At 39.7% G+C, this 16,376-nt stretch overlaps 2 protein-coding genes across 2 annotated transcripts in view; both read left to right on the top strand.

Annotated features, from left to right (window-relative positions):
* The first annotated feature begins 1,506 nt into the window (after positions 1 to 1,506).
* On the top strand, positions 1,507 to 7,411 carry med6 (mediator complex subunit 6). The gene is made up of 8 exons (XM_032499756.1): positions 1,507 to 1,586; positions 2,988 to 3,147; positions 3,982 to 4,073; positions 4,780 to 4,862; positions 4,965 to 5,073; positions 6,145 to 6,260; positions 6,400 to 6,427; positions 6,773 to 7,411. Exons 1-8 carry the CDS (start codon positions 1,565 to 1,567, stop codon positions 6,901 to 6,903), a joined length of 741 nt encoding a protein of 246 aa, XP_032355647.1. The 5' UTR covers positions 1,507 to 1,564; the 3' UTR covers positions 6,904 to 7,411.
* Positions 7,412 to 8,904: 1,493 nt separating this feature from the next.
* pcnx1 (pecanex 1) overlaps positions 8,905 to 16,376 on the top strand; it is a 43,985-nt gene continuing 36,513 nt past the window's right edge. Inside the window, 4 exon segments of the mRNA XM_032501114.1 lie at positions 8,905 to 9,336; positions 10,929 to 11,143; positions 13,712 to 13,817; positions 15,793 to 15,829. Coding sequence (XP_032357005.1) covers positions 9,184 to 9,336; positions 10,929 to 11,143; positions 13,712 to 13,817; positions 15,793 to 15,829 — 511 coding nt within the window. The 5' untranslated portion in view covers positions 8,905 to 9,183.

Below are 16,376 nucleotides of genomic sequence, written 5' to 3'. Positions count from 1 at the left end.
GATAACTTGTGTGATCATTATTCACAAAGGGAAATTGCTATCATGTGTTAATTGAGCCTTATTGTTCTGAATTGACAAATATCACAAGATAGTTATTCTTAAATTATTATAATTGTATAATTTATACTGTATATATAACAATTATAAGAAATTATAATAATATATTTAATTTATTTATTATAACAAATTTACAATTATAATTAATATATATATACATTAATTAATTTTAATTGTAAATTTGTTATAATTAATTAATTAAATTACATATGTATATACAGTATATACAGTATATATGTGTATATATATGTATTGTTTTCAGTGAAATAGAGTTCTGCCTGATAGAATGTATTTTGTGTCCCTTATATCTTTTATATGTCTTGTATTATTTTGTGTTAATTCTAAATAAGCCATAAAACCTTTTCAGAATTGAAGAATGTAATTGTTAATTAATTCACATTTTATCTGATTTCTCTGTGCCAGCCATGCAAGTTCCTTTGTAAATTACACAATTTCAGCCTCCTTAAACTAAATGTGTTACTGTAGGAGGAGCTCTTTACGGCAGTGAATATCAACCCTCTCCTTCCACTTAAACAACCCTTTCAATATCTGGCTCATCCTATCTCAGATCGGAGGAATGCTGTCATCTCTACTCAGATGAATCAGATAGAGATCATCCAGCCAGTCGGCTCTCGCCCGAGCAGCCCGCAGCCTGCCTCCACATGACTTCTGGCATTCTGCACGGCCACTTTAGACACACTCATGACATACTTCAGTCCCTAAAGGCTATGATGTCATTCAAACCGGGGTTTATGCAGGGTAATGGTGTTATGAGCCTCTACAAGAGGGGAGCAGACATCCAGGCGATGAAAAGCCTACGGTTGTTCCTTTTGCCCTGACAAAAGAGCTTCTCATTTTGACTGCCGTTTTAGCACCGAGTGTGTGCAGCCTAAGCGTGTGTAGGCTATTCACCATCCCAAATCCATCTGTCCCCCTGTCACACTCAGTGAATTCAGCTGTCTGGGTGTGTCTAGTCTCTGGAATTTCAGCTCTCTGGAGCAAATGCTGCTGATCGGAAATAAAAGACCATGATCCATGAAAGCTCTTCCATTTGAGTGATTGCGTAATGCTCAAACTGATGCTTGTTTACAGCCGACCTATCAGCCCCTCATTTCTGGATGTAGCCAAGGCCTAGAGTTGTTGTCAAGAAAGATGGCCATGCACAAAGACTACAATTCAATTTAGGTGTTTGTATGAATTAAAAGTGTGGCTACATTATTTCTAAATTAGGCTAAATAAATAAATATTAAGATCAATGATGACATCCTGAACCATTGGATTTTTTTGTGTTTGCATGTGTAGCCTATAAGAGACCAATATAATAACAATAAGGTAAAGTGATAAACGTCGTATCTCTTTTTTTAATAAAATGCCTTTACAACGCTTTATTCGTGCCATTTATTCCAATTCAACCACTGTCTACGATTTTAACAATTTAGATGACGTCGTCAAACTGCGACCGGAAACGTACTAATGACGCCCTCTTTACGAGACAGTTGTTTACATCATGGCGGCGGTGGATTTCAGAGGTAGCTAAATTGCCGGTTTATTATTTGTTAGATAGGTTTTTTCCATGTTTTTATCTTTTGGCTGTAGTGATATTTAAGTGTACGTGTTTTAATTGGACTATTGAGATAAAGCTGCTGCGTAGGTTCCACATACTTTGTTCGTGCTAGCTAGAAGCTAACGCTAGCGTCGATTAGCATCTCAGCCGCTATCTAGCTATTGTATCTATAGCTATAGCGCAGAATAGAATAGAGCGTAGAATAGAATAGATCTTTATTGTCATTGTTTTAAACAACGAAACGCAGTTTAGCAGCTCTCAATATGGCGGGATATAGAATTTCAAAAATGTAGGTGTTAAAATATAAAATTACACCGGAATAGAAAATTTAAATAGTAAGATATAAAATAGAACACTTAAATATTAAAATATAACAGTCATGATAAACAAACACGACAAGGTAGCACATTATATCGATAATTTTATTATTATAGCATGTTGGCTAGCTTAGCTGATATTTAGCTTTTATACTGACTGGCTACCAGAGTTGTCAAAATAAATCAATAAACGCATATACATTCCAGCAACAGTGTTGATAGATGATAATTTGAAAAACGTTATGACGTTACGCACGTTAACGTTGCTTAACGTTGCGTTCACTGACAGCTCCGTTACTGCTAACTAACGTTACTGCCAAGTGCTTAGGTACTGTCATGGTAAGTGGCTGCGTAGCGCAGTGGGCAGTACCTGATGGTTATAATGACAGCACGATTATTATATAGTATTACTATTACACACCGCTATTACCCACTTTACCAGCACCACTCACTTCCTTTATCACGTCATTTGTCTCCAAATACTCATGTACAGTTTCAATTTTTATTCAAATTTTACTTTTGTACCTCACTACCTCTAATTATTTCTTTACGTTACTTTTTATACTTATCTGTACTTACTCTTGTTTATTTTGTTGTACGTATTATATTTATTTCGACCTTAAGTTTGGTATAAAACTGAATTACTTTTTCAACAAAGGCAAGGAAATGGGAAATGTATAACTGCAATGCAGGATTTGATTTTGTTCTGTCATAAGCAACATACCCATAACACACTTGTCCAAATATTAACAAAACAAAAACGCATTAAAAAGAAAAAACTGAAGACCCAACGTGGTGTTACAGCCCTGCTGGCAAAGTCCGGATTGAAGCTGTTTGTTATTGTACTTTTCGCCGGAGGTTATAACCTGAGGCTGTGATGATGATGATGATGATGATGATGATGATGAGGTTGTGTATAACATTAGTGCCTTAAAAGTGTTCACCAAAATCCTAATACCAGTTTGAACCTCACATGTAACCACTGTAAATGTAAACATGACCAGCCTTCAGCTTAGGACATAAGTTACATTTTTTTGTTTAATTTGCAGACAACCTTCTTGGGATATCCTGGGTGGACAGCGGCTGGGTACCGATTCTTAACCCTGGAAATGTACTGGACTACTTCTCTGAGAGAAGTAACCCCTTCTATGACCGAACCTGTAATAATGAGGTAGTGAAGATGCAGCGGCTTACTCTGGAACATCTCAAGTAAGTTTATCTTACACAGTGCAATTTGGTATTACTTGGAAAACAGTTGTAGTGCACAAAAATAAATAAAAAGGAAAGAAGAGTTGGATCACCTTAAAGAAGATACTGAATGCATTATTGGATCCATGCAAATGAATTAACAGTTGGAGCTAAAACCCAACCAGATAAAAGGCACAGATGTAGTATTTATTAACCCTGAAGTTGTCCTTGGGTCAAATTGAACCGTTTTCATATATCAGTGTTCTTTTAATTACTCAAAATAACATGATTGATTCCACACAATTCTCTTTGGAAAGTACAAATCTCTACTTTCATTAATTTTTTCGGTGTATTCAATTTTATAGCATTTGAAAAAAATAAAAATTGAAGTGGTTTTGAAATAGTATTGAGTAAAAGTTGACATATTCCAGTCTGTGATTATCCATCAACATCCATTCCTTTAATTTTAGTCTAAATAATTCCTAATTTCTCTTTTTCTAACTCTAACATTAGGTACAATTTCCTATAAATGAGGTTTATTGACCATAAATTCAAAAAATAACTGTAAAACTAATGTTAGTAAGTTAGTGTTACATAGTGTTGAAAACGTCCAAAAAGTGGCAAACATTGAAAAAAAACAAAAGTGATGAAAAAGGGACAAAAACATAAGAAAAAGTTTTTTTTTAAAAATCTATAAAATGCCTCAACAAAAGTGTTGATTTTCAATTTTGACGGGAAGACAACACGAGGGTTAAGACTGGTTCTGTTTTAAAGGGCTTTATATTTTCTGTAGTAGTAGTAGTACTGAGGGAGTCACAAAACTAAAAGCAAACATTGTTCCTGTCTTCTTTTCAGCCAGATGGTGGGAGTGGAGTACATTCTTCTTCACGCTCAAGAGCCAATTCTTTATATAATCCGCAAACAGCAGAGGCAGTCGCCAACACAAGGTGAGCAGTGTAGCGTCGGATTGCTACTCATACTGCGCAGTGTACTGTACAAAGTGCATGTATATTACTGTTTAATAAAGACAAAATTGCTGTCTGATGAATCATATTATCAGTTATGTAGCTGACCACAGGTGTCCTTCTTATCATTATCCAGCCGCATAGTATATCAGAATCAGAAATACATTATTGATCTCCGAAGGGAAATTCTGTGTTGCAGTTGCACAAATTGTATAAATATCAAGTAGAAATATAAATAAAGAAATATAAGGAGTGTGTCTATGTATTGCATTTACATAGTTAAAGGAGTGTTATGATACGGTAAATATATTTATTTTGATGTAAACGCCAGTAATGACGTTTGTGATCATACAAGCTTTACTAACAGCTGTCCCAAAACATGTAACCACACCCACAATATGGGGTGCAATATTCAGAAAATGCCACGATTCGATATGGATTTTTGATTCAAAAATGATTCACAGTATGTACATGTAGTTACTTTTCCCATGTGATAGTATGAACGCCATTACAAAACGGAAAAAAAATCAACAACAAAATAATATAAATTGATTTTGTTTGAGCTTGGATGGATTCATGAATGCAAATCGGTTGTTTTACACACCCCTAGCCCACAATCCAGCGTTTGAGCCTCTATGTGAGAATGTTATTGCCACATCCGCTGTATTCATTCATTTCCATCCTCCAGTGATACCCTTGGCCGACTACTACATCATAGTAGGAGTGGTGTATCAGGCCCCAGACCTGGGAACAGTTATCAGCTCCAGAGCGGTGAGACTCTCTAGTTTGATCCTTTAAAATTCACCGTGAGTATTGTAATGGCTGCTGATGGTGGATGTTGGACATAAACCATGTGACATAAATGTGTTTTAGCTTTCTGCTGTCCATGGAATCCAGTCTGCTTTTGATGAAGCCATGTCATATTGCCGCTATCACCCATCCAAAGGATACTGGTGGCACTTCAAGGACCACGAGGAGAGAGGTTGGGCTTCGGCAGTTTGTTTAAGTGTATAGTTTAGACATGTAGGTGGTAGCCTCATGAGCAGTGGAACCGTTCCTGCAATGAGATCCCATTATGGGGACTATAATCTTTGTGCTTCTGTGCTGGGTCTTGTTTTGTGCTAAGTTCTGCATTGCTTGTGATGTCTTTCTTTGTTTTGTTTCTTTGTATTTTAAAAGCCTTGTTTTAACACCGAGGCCAGGGGCTACGACTGCAAAATAGCCTTTTGCACCGTCCGCTTCTTAAAGGAACGGAATTGAATTTAAGAACAACACATATTGAAGAATACAAGAGCCAGGGCTACGGTGCCCTGCAATCCCATAATGTTTATGGTAGTGAGTTCAAGCTGAATATGATGACTTTGCTAAAAGCTGATTGGTGCTGCCCGCACTGTGATGCACTCAAGATTGGATTGCAATGATTTATTCCTCCACGTGTAAAACTATTACTGCAGTTACCAAATGTAATATAGTCTCAATATAGTGTTATATAGTGTGTATATATAGTACATAGCGTTAGTGCGGCGGTCAACAGAAAGTGTTCACTCCCGGGGTCACCCCCCTCCCCGTCAAAGCCCAAAAAACCCGGGTGAACAGGTGAAGCAAAGAAATATAATGTTATCACTTTGGTCAAACCTGCAATATAAGTCCATCCCTCCATCTTTATACGCTTATCCACCATCGGGTCCCGGGGGCAGCCGCTCCAGCAGGGGACCCCGAACTTCCTTTTCCCAGCTCCGACGGGGGGATCCCAAGGCGTCTTCCCCGAGGCCTCCTCCCAGCAATATAAGTGCACAATATAATAATAATAAAAAATCAGACCATAAACAACACACAGTATAAATAAATAGATTTTTTTTTCATCCCAAACAAATGGAAATTCCAGTGTTTCAGCAGCAAAATATCAGACACACGGCACACATACAGAATACACATGAAATAATAGGATACAATATACATGAATAGAATATAAGAACAAATCATTTAAAATACAGTATATACAATTTGGGAATAATGTGGTGCCTACACTGATTAAAATAACTCTATTTAACAGAAAAAGCCAAACCCAAGACTAAGAAGAAAGAGGAAGCGAGCTCCCTGTTTCAGAGGCAACGGGTTGACACGCTGCTTTTGGACCTCAGGTCCAAGTTTCCACCAACATTCTACCAGGTACATGTTACACTGACGCAAAGCAGTTATTAATGTCAAATCGTCTCCGTCTTTTTATCTGAAATGTCCTGTTGCAAAATGTCTTTCATGTTAATGTGAATGGATCCAAGTAATATTGTTTTTCTTTCTGCAATTTCAGCCCAAGCCTGGCGAGAAGCCTATCCCAGGTATGATCTTGAAATAGTTATATAATATTCACATCCTAAAATTACATGATAAATGGTGTCCGTCTGTGCAAATCAGTGCTTAACCTTGAACAAAGGCTGCAAATGAGGTTATGTTCCTTTTAAATTCTGTCTATGGATCTGCATTTTTATTATGTGTGCACTTGTGTTTTTATTATTGGGTCTATGTATATCTGGCAGTGTCATTGTATCATTGTCTTTACATTCAGAAATTCTAGATTTCTTTATTTCAAAGTAGATGGTGGTCAGATTTTGATGTGAAGATAGTGGGTGAATATCCACAAACTCCATCAAAGTGTCCTCTAATTGCATGCTCTTGTGTTGCAGTTGAGGTGAAGAAAGAGCCTGAACCCCCCACGGAGGCTGTAAAACAAGAGGAAAGGGAACCAGCCCCAAAGTCCTCCGCCCCAGCTCCGTCGAGCAAACCGCCTCTTGAGAAGAGAGCGAGGCTACAGTGAGAAGGACGGTCATTCTTCTCGCACTCTGGGAAGATGGGACTCGGAAATGTAAAGTCCTACAGCTCTAACTGAAAGAACAGCTTGGGGATATTTGTGATCCCTCTCCAAATTTCCAAGACCGTCTGCCACTCTGCTCATTTGATCAGTTTACAGGAGGCTCAGAAGGAACTGGCACAAAAAGTGTCAGTATCTTGTCTCGGAGCCAGAACTACTTTTACACTGTAGCCTTATTTGTACGCGTGATAAGTTTGGCATCACGGACATTTCAGGCAGCTGCACTACCACCAGGGGTTAACTGCTTGATGTCAGCAGGCATTTAGCAGTATTCACTTAGGATGAGTTTTTTTTTTTTTTCTTCATATTTTGATAAGCTGACATCAGCATCAGTGTCGGTTTACTGTTGACATCAGCATAATATTTGTGTTGTAGTGACAACAGATGACAGTTTAGTTCCCAGTGTGCTTTACAGGGTGATGTGTGTCATAATGCATCATCTCAATTGAAAAGCTTCTTGACATTGGCACCTCTTTAATCACAAATATTTCATCTTTTTTTAAAATTTTTATTTATAAAAGAAGGCCTTTTTGTGTTTTTGTATTAAAATGTATCAGCTACCGTGTCCTGATGTGTTTGATTTTTGACAGTTGATAGTTTTGAGTATTGCTTGATCAGTTTCTCCTCACGCTCTGAACAAAATATCCTGTAAAAATAACAGCTCACTTGTGAATCACTACTGCAGCTCTGCTCTCATGCTGACTCGCCCTCAGCCCCCCCGTTAGTGACCCTTAAGCGTCGTACTACACTGATCAAACATGGTCTTCAGTGATGGAAAGTGAGTAAGTACATTAACTCAAGTACCCTATTTGAATACAGTCTAGATGTACTTTACCTGAGGAATTCCATTTTATGTAACTTTATGCTTCACTACATTTCTACTTCAATGTGTGTACCTGACAGCTGGAGGTACTGGCAAATTTGCAGATACAAATGTTAGTTGAAAAGCATATGAACGACCAAATAAACGCATTGAATTATTAAAAATGATTGTGACCCCTTACAAAAAACAGTGTTTAATTGGGAGCCTTGTCACATTTTAGATTTCTATGAGTTCTTAGCAGTTCCACCAATGAGACATTTCCCCTCTCAATGTCTCAGATGGTTTTATTTAAACTGTGTTAAGCCCAATGAGAGAGAAAAAAAATATCATTTTTTCCACAAAAAACAATCAAAGATGGTACAAAAGAATTAAAATGTCTGCTGCAGAATTTTCTAGGTAAAATTAAGGAAAATACACCACCAGACTGAACTACTACACCTGTATGTAATAAGTAGTTCCATGTCAACCTACAACTTCAACAGTCCAATTCTGCTTACAAATCAATGCATCAGCATTAATGGTCTAATAATCAAATATATGCGTTTTTCTGGAAAAGAGTTTTTTTTTGCTTTTTAAACTTCTGTCCTTGCAGGACTTTAACTTGTTATGGAGTGTTTTTATACTGGTGTATTTGTACTTGACTTATCTGAGTGCATACACTACTTATGGTCTTATGGTTTTGGCTTATTTTCTAAGCTTGCAAAACAGTATGCTTTGAACAGTGGCTGGGTTGGTTCCTCGATTCAGAGGTCAAGGGTTCGAATCCGGCCTGTGACGATTTCCCGCATATCTTCCCCCTTTCTCACCTAGCTGTCCTATCAAATAAAGGCGGAAAATTGCAAAAAAATAATCTTTAAAAAAAAGTTTGCTTCGAACAGCAAATGAGTTTGAAAATGGAGAATGTTCCAGCAGGTGTCGCCATTTGGTCACATTTAATCCGAGCTCCTAATTGAATTACATTTGATTTCATGCGTTTGTGCCAGTTCTCATCGCTGCGTTCAAGTAGAACTAAACAAGCCATGCATTTTCACCAACGAGTGAGAGCGGGCGACAAAAAGCACAAAGCAATGGTGAATAATATATATAATATATATATATTTATTTGCGATATTAAGGGTAGTAGCTAGCTGCTTTCATGGCTACTATCGGCTACCATGTTCGGATGCCACGAAGAAGAAGTTTCTCGCAGGGCGTGGTGGGATAGGAGTCTCCTCACTGGAGGACTGAGAACAGTGCCCCAGCTGGCTGGCTAGCAGCAGAAAAGATGGCTGCAGAGGGGATTCTCAGGCCAGTGTCTGAAAAAAGAGCACCGTTGGTCATGTTCAACGACGAATAGCCAGCGTGTCACCCCGGTTGTTCCGTTGGTCGGTTCCGCTCGGATTCGTCGGAGGGGAAAAAACAACATGGGGTCGCAGACTCTACAGATCCTGAGGCAGGGGGTCTGGGCTTCAGTCACAGGCGGATGGTACTACGACCCCGATCAAAATACATTCGTCAACGCTTTACATCTCTACATCTGGCTGTTTCTGCTATGTTTCCCCTTCACACTGTACATGGTGAGCCCTGTCGCTTTTTTAACCCTTTAATAATCGCTTTATTTATGTTTTTTGTCTTGAGTGTTGACACTGGTAAGTTACCAAACCAAGTGTCCGTTAGGTTAGCTGCCATAGGATACTAACGGTCGGTCTCAGTCTATTATCTGGAGCGGAGACAATGTAACGTCTCAATAAACTAACTAAACGTCACGGAATATTGTCCCTACACTCAAAATATTTTATGACACCAAAAGGTTGTCGGAATTATACGCACGGAAACCTTATTGAGATGACACAAATATCAAAAATAATCTTTAAATGGCCGCCCCCAGAAGTGTACCATCCACCAAATAGATTGGACCAGAATGCTCTTTTGTTTTACATTGTGTGTGTGTGTGTGTGTGTCTCAGCGGTGCCGTTGAGATCCGTTAGGATATTAACAGTCGATTAGCCACACTGTGCCAAGCTGTAATCGGTGAATTGAAAATCCTCCACCCCCCTTTTATCTAGTTGTTTTCCGCCTGTCGGTAGTGATTTGCGGTATCACCAGTTCTCAGAAGCTACCAGCTGTGATTGCAAGAGCCCAGCTGACAAGGATGTAACAGTAATCTGGCTAAACTTCAATGTCCAAGAAACTGACTCAATACACTGGCTGCTGTTTGATCAGCTCATTTGTCACAATGTGTCTTTGTTTCTCAGGACACTGCTTTGTGTTTACTTTTGCACAGCAGCTCGCCCTCTGAACCCAAGAAGGACTTGACACCTCAGTATATAAGTTATAGTCCACTTGTGCATGTTAGTTATGGGTTGGGTGTCACATAATTCAGAATCCAGACATAGGCTACACAACAAGATGATTTGTCAGTGAATCATTGTGTTTCTGAGACATCTCTATTCTTGTACCCAGGTCAGGAAATGACTGGTTGCTAAGCATACTAACTTCTATATTGAGGAGCTGATGTTTCAAATCGGTTTGTGGTTTCCGTTCTATTCGTGGTGTGGAAATACGCTGGTCAGCTCTGTGGTTTATATTGAGCCACAGGTTTGAGTGGTGCTGCTGTTTGTAATAACTGCAAATAGATGCAGCAGCAGCAGCAGCAGCGGCGGGAGGTCTCATGGACAACCGAGAAGATGGAGCTGAGATATCTTGTGGTGGACATACAGGAGCTTGGTGACAGCCGCCTTCCTTTGCAGATTTTGCAATTAAAAGAGACGTAAAAAAGACAACAAAAAAGTTTTTAAAACACTGCCAGTGTGCGTCATAAATAATTGGCACAGTGGGTGTAATGATGCATTCAATTCTTCTTTCAGCTGTGTTTAGAGGAGCTCACTTGGTTGCGGTGTACAGGTTTGATTCCTGTCACACACGATCTGTCGACTGTTACTCCTGATGACTGATTATCCTTCAGCAGGACGTTATTAAACTGCATTTCACCTTCTATTTGAAAATATCTTTATTTTTTTTTTATTTTCGAGAGGAACACAATCGTGGACAATAATAATATGTCATTACAAAATCTGAATATATAATGAAAGTCTAATACACAGTCTGCCTCATCCTGTTCCCTCTACATATCCAATATGTTACCTTGTGCTTCTTTTTCTAAACCCAGGCCCTGCAACCTACCATGGCGATAGTGGGAATCTACTGTGGTGTTATTGCGGCCATGTTCCTGCTGCTGAAGATAGTGAATTACCGCCTCCACCATGCCCTGGATGAGGGGGAGGTGGTGGAGCGCCAGGCCAAGGATAGTCAGGGCGGCAGAGGTGGTACCGAGGGGGCTAACGATGGCGGGGTCACCCGTCGGGAAGACAGCAATGGCCCGGGGTAAGTTCATGTCTTACATTGCCCAGCGGTGGATGATCACATCCATCTGGAGATGTAGGACTAAGCTGCTCCTGATGATGAGGCAGACACAGTAAAAGGCTTGTGTGTTGGAGTGTTTTACTGTATTAGCTAGAAGACGTCATGCTTTCTGATCAATGATGGTGGAGTGTCACATGGAGCGTGGTTGGGAAGTCTTTTCCGGTGATGTAATCTGCTGGAGTTGTCTTTCACAGCTGATGTCAGAGGTCTAGTCCTTGGGTGGTAAAAAGACACAGGCTGCTAAAAGGAGAATCAATATATCACTTTAAATGCTTCCTTGTAGGGGGAATTGAGACTAGCTGTATCAGCAGCAGTGATGGGGAAAGTAAGATTTTTATATCTGCTGCCATTTTAGTAGAGAGACCTGTAGAGAGAGATAATTATTAAACGTAACAGACGTTTTAGGCCGAGTTGTTATTATTAAAGGAATATTTCACCGCTGGAAAGATGAATATGTATTTAAATTGGGTCATTTATGTAGAAGCTGGTTCCTTCTAGACCGAGAAAAGCCAGAAAGCGTATGTATTTTAGGCTCATGTGGATGGAAGACAACAACTCCCAGAATGCACTTGCTACAGTTCCCTAGGAGGCCACTCCCAAGCCACGCCCACCAGTTACAGAGTCAAGTCAAGTGTGTTGTCATTTCAATCATATACAAAACGTTTCACCATGGCTCAAGTGGTGTTACACATTTAAAATATATAAAAACGACATTATATAAAAACAACATTATATAAAAACGTCATACAAGACAGGCTACATTTAAGTGCACACACATTATAGACTATACATAAAGTGCAATTGCTACTTAAGATAGAGCATTTAGGACAACGGACAACAATAAACAGGGCATCAGTAGAATTCTAATGAACCACTGATAGTTCTAAGTTAGGTTCACTCTGAGGTGAAGGTAGACTATAAACACTTTCTTGAGATTTGCGTGGTTGAAATCACCAGCAACAATAACTAGTCCATCCGGATGTGCGCGAAAGTTCAGCTTCAACGCATTGGTAGCATTAGCGCTTGCTTTAAAATTACATTATGGTCGCCCGCTCTACCAACTGAACGATCCGGACGCCCATAATGTAATTTTAAAGCAAAGCTCAACAAGGCACTTCTTAGCGCAAAGCCATGGTTCTGACACATTCATTTAACAAACAAAAAAATGTAACAAAGAAATATAAAGGGTGCCCAGGTTTAAGCCTGCTTTGTGTGTATCATTTAAAGGGATACATGTATAGTCGTTTACTCCTCGACGCAGTGTGCCAGTGTTCGACTCCGACCTGCGGCCCTTTGCTGCATGTCATTCCCCCTCTCCCCCCTTTCATTTCTTCAGCTGTCTTTTAAAAATAAAGGCCTGAAATGCCCCAAAAAAGACATTTCGGACCACCTTACTGTATAAAGGAATACCTCTGAAACCACTGGATATCTGCACCAAGATACAGAGTTTGATATTCAACCCATCTGGTTTGGAAGCCAAGTACTTTGGCGTGCTCATCAACGCTTTGATTAGGGCAATTAATGAACTCAGTAGTATGATGGTTATGTTTAGCATGGTTGCAAATATAACATCAACAACTAATAATGACTTACACAAGTTGAAAAGTAATTTGTGTCAGTCATGTTATCTGTTACCATTAAATAACAAGTACTGTAACATATTAAAAAATACAAAATAAGTTACAGTTAAGTTAACACTGAATGCCAGGACTCTTTCTTTTCTTTAATGAAGAGTTTTAGCCCTCTTTTAGAAGGATTAAAAGCCAGTGAAGTTCCTGCGTTTTACTGCCCATGACTCATATTCACATTCCAAAGGGAGTGCTTAGCAGGACGTTGAGAAAGACAACACGAAGAATGAGAGCGCTCGACCACATAGGGCAGTCGCAGTTGCAGCTTTGCCCACACATCTGGAGTTACATTCCAGGTTGTTTGAGTTTACAGTAGAGCAGACGAGTCCCGCTGACGCAGAATAAGGTGTTTAGGCACCACCCCCCACTCATTTTCCCCTTTTTACTAGTTCTTGTTTCCAGTCTCCCCTGATCCGCTCAGTGCGTTGTAGTTCATTATTTGGGGTGTTTCGGTTGTGGTTTGACCCGTTATGAAACGTTTTTGGCATATGGAAATGATTTATAGACAATCGCTGCCAAGTTATTTGTGTCAACATACCAACTGGTTAAGCAAGCACGTCCGGGCTAAATATAGGCCTGGAGAAAATCCACATTGATGCATTCATCTGCTTTTGCTCTTTTTTTTTAAGTGATTTTCAAAACTCATATAAAGGATGTAAAATCCAGGCCTGTAAAATAAAGTAACATGATTTGTTTTGCTCTAAATTAAATCAGATGCACTGATTGAAGGGAGGAACATACAGCAAATGGCTTTTTAACAGAGCCAACTGTACATCATCTGAACAAGATAAATGGCCCTTGTTACTCTGTACCATCTATTCAGTTTTAAGGGAAGGCGTGCACTGTGCCCGTGCTGGTAATACAAGTGTATGCGTGTGTTTGTTTGTGTGTGTGTGTACAGGGACCCTGGAGGGGGTATTGAGATGGCAGACTTCATTAGGCAAGAGACTCCACCAGTGGACTGCAGCTCCAGGAACTCCTATATTGGGTTGGAGTCCAACCAGCAGGTAAGCAGGGCCCTGGTCTGCTGCATTCTGTACCATACTGGTCCAAATAGATCCTGATAATAAGACCCACCCCTCTCGGCCTTCTTTCTAAGGAAGATAAGGCAAATATGCATATGTATAAAATAATAATCTAATTCAGCACACATGCAAAACGAGTAGGGCCCTAGGGCTGGGCGATGTGGAGAAAATCAAATATGACGATATTTTTGACCAAATACCTCGATATCGATACCGCAACGATATTGTAGTGTTGACTAATGGTGCTTTCACTAAATATTTCCACAATGAGATTTTTGATAAATAATCATCAGTAATGTGGATATAATGACTAAGTGTGTAAAGGTAAATAATAGAACAGTTACAACAGTCTGGTTAGATCAGAAAATGACATCACTTTACTGTAATGCAACCATTTAAAACCAGGAAAAGACGACTCTTATGCCAGATTACGAGAAAACGATATCCAAATCTGATAAATCTGAAAAGCTGATATCTAGTCTCCTATCACGATATCAATATAATATCTATATATTGCCCGGCTCTATAGGGCCCTATCGCGTCATTGACCTACAAAAACCTGGTCTAAAGTCAATAGTTCACCATTTTGTTGTTATTTTAACAGTGCATTAGTAAAATGCGCCTAGGCTCGTGCACAGCATGCACACTCTATGCTTGTTACACACACAGGGACACACTATGCGTGTTACACACACAGGGACGCATAGCAGAACACAAACATGCAGAAGATTACAAAATAATATATAACGGTGCAAATCCGCTGTCATAATATCAATGTGCCAAAGTACAAACACGCCTGTGTGTCAAAGGGAATGGGAGATGACCTCTGATTGGTTGATTGCATGCTGCGCCCAAAACACACCAATGAATTAATGAAGACACTAAGTACACCCCTTTAGGACCATGCGCCCGGCGCACGGACCCTTTGTTCCGCCATCAAACTAGCAACTAGGCCCGCACGATTCGGGGAAAAATATAAATCACGATTTTTTTTTTTAGCTTAAAATTGTTATCATGATTCTTTTCTCACAAAGTGAAATGTATTTAAGCCTGTACACATAGAGGCCTCAATGAAGAGAAGGGAGAGCTTTGCAGCGCTTGGGAGCGCTTTAAAACCTATTTTATACAGTCTGTTTAAAACTCACAGAAGAAAGTAGTAGAAGTAGTAGCGTTTGTGATGCAGTCAGCTCGTAAAATTAAATAAGAATCAAAGCCATTGGTAAAAACATTCTACGTTATTTAAACATTTAATCCTGAACAGGGGGAATTGAGATTGCAATTTTATAACAATTAATCATGCAGGCCTACTAGCAACAGTGGATAAAGGCACCTGCGCCAGGCACTTCACGCCGTGCGCTTAGATTGTTAAAATAGAGCCCATAGCCTTCTGTTATTTCATATTCCATGTACCATCCCAAAAGAAATCTGCATAAAGAGTGAGAGTGTTAAATGCCTAGGACAAACCTGGAGCTGTGTGTGTGTGTGTGTGTGTGTGTGCGTGCGTGCGTGTTTGTGTGTGTGTAGAGGGATCTTTTCATTAGGTATGATCCTCGCATAGCTTGCTGTCAGCTGATAGCTCCTTAAATATTCAAAGTGATTTAGCTGTTTTATGCTGCGAAGGTATATTTAACCTCTGAGTCCCCATGGGGGCCTGGCTCTACGTCTTTTGTACTGCGTGTCCTTGAGTTGCTAATCAGCCAGCATGTTCTGCTCAGCTGCTGTGTACCGAGTTGGAAGGGAAGCCAAAACTTTTCTCTGTGATGACAGCGAAGTGGCGCCGGCTGTTTTCCAATCCACAGACCTCGTCTTCTTTCGGATGTTGCTCTTGTTCTTCTGCAATGATCACACGCCTTGTCACTTTGCCTACATGAACATTTTAGTCCAGAAATGTGCCTTTTGATATCCCAATGATGATGAAAGACGAAAGGCTTGATTTATCTCTTTGTTCAAATTTCAGATTGCAACCAGCCACGGAAGAGCAACAGTATCCAAAGGTAACTATGACTACCTTGTCATGTCTGCTTAAATAAAATGCCAAATCATTTTCCTTTGTGTCTATGTAAGAACTGGCTTTATTCCAAGCACATTACCGGTCAGTTTGGGTTTTACAATCGTCTTTGTGATCCTGTGATACATTTTTTGTCACCACATCCCTGACCATGATCATCCCAGTGCCCGGGGAGATGTAGTCTGATTCAGCATAACCGTGACCTCAGCAGTCACACCAAGATGAGGCCGCATTAGACAAGCACTGCTGAGTTTGGAAAAAAAACAGAACTTCAAGACCTAGCATGGGAGTCATTCTCCAAGTAGTCTTTATTGGGAAAATGAGAAGAAGGCAATAAATGAACTTGTAGCGTTGCTTCTGGTCCATTGTCGGAGTGAGGCGGCTGCGTTGTCTGAATAATTCAGCGAGACTGTTCGATGCCATTATAATTAGCTGGCAGTTTGTGATGACAGGAAATGGTCTGAAGTGGGACAAGGGCTCTGCTGGGGTTTGGCTTTTTAATCTTCATCCTTTAAGGATTCCATCCACTCAGA

The sequence above is a fragment of the Etheostoma spectabile genome, chromosome 20 (genome assembly GCF_008692095.1).
Source record: "Etheostoma spectabile isolate EspeVRDwgs_2016 chromosome 20, UIUC_Espe_1.0, whole genome shotgun sequence".
NCBI lineage: Eukaryota > Metazoa > Chordata > Actinopteri > Perciformes > Percidae > Etheostoma > Etheostoma spectabile.
This window is presented reverse-complemented; position numbering and strand designations above follow the sequence as displayed.

What these genes read in the sequence shown, in the direction of transcription:
- med6 (XM_032499756.1), top strand. Translation starts at nt 1,565, where the DNA reads ATGGCGGCGGTGGATTTCAGAG. An exon ending in GGCGGCGGTGGATTTCAGAG is followed by an intron (nt 1,587 to 2,987) that starts GTAGCTAAATTG and finishes TTTAATTTGCAG; the next exon opens with ACAACCTTCTTGGGATATCC. An exon ending in GAGGCAGTCGCCAACACAAG is followed by an intron (nt 4,074 to 4,779) that starts GTGAGCAGTGTA and finishes TCCATCCTCCAG; the next exon opens with TGATACCCTTGGCCGACTAC.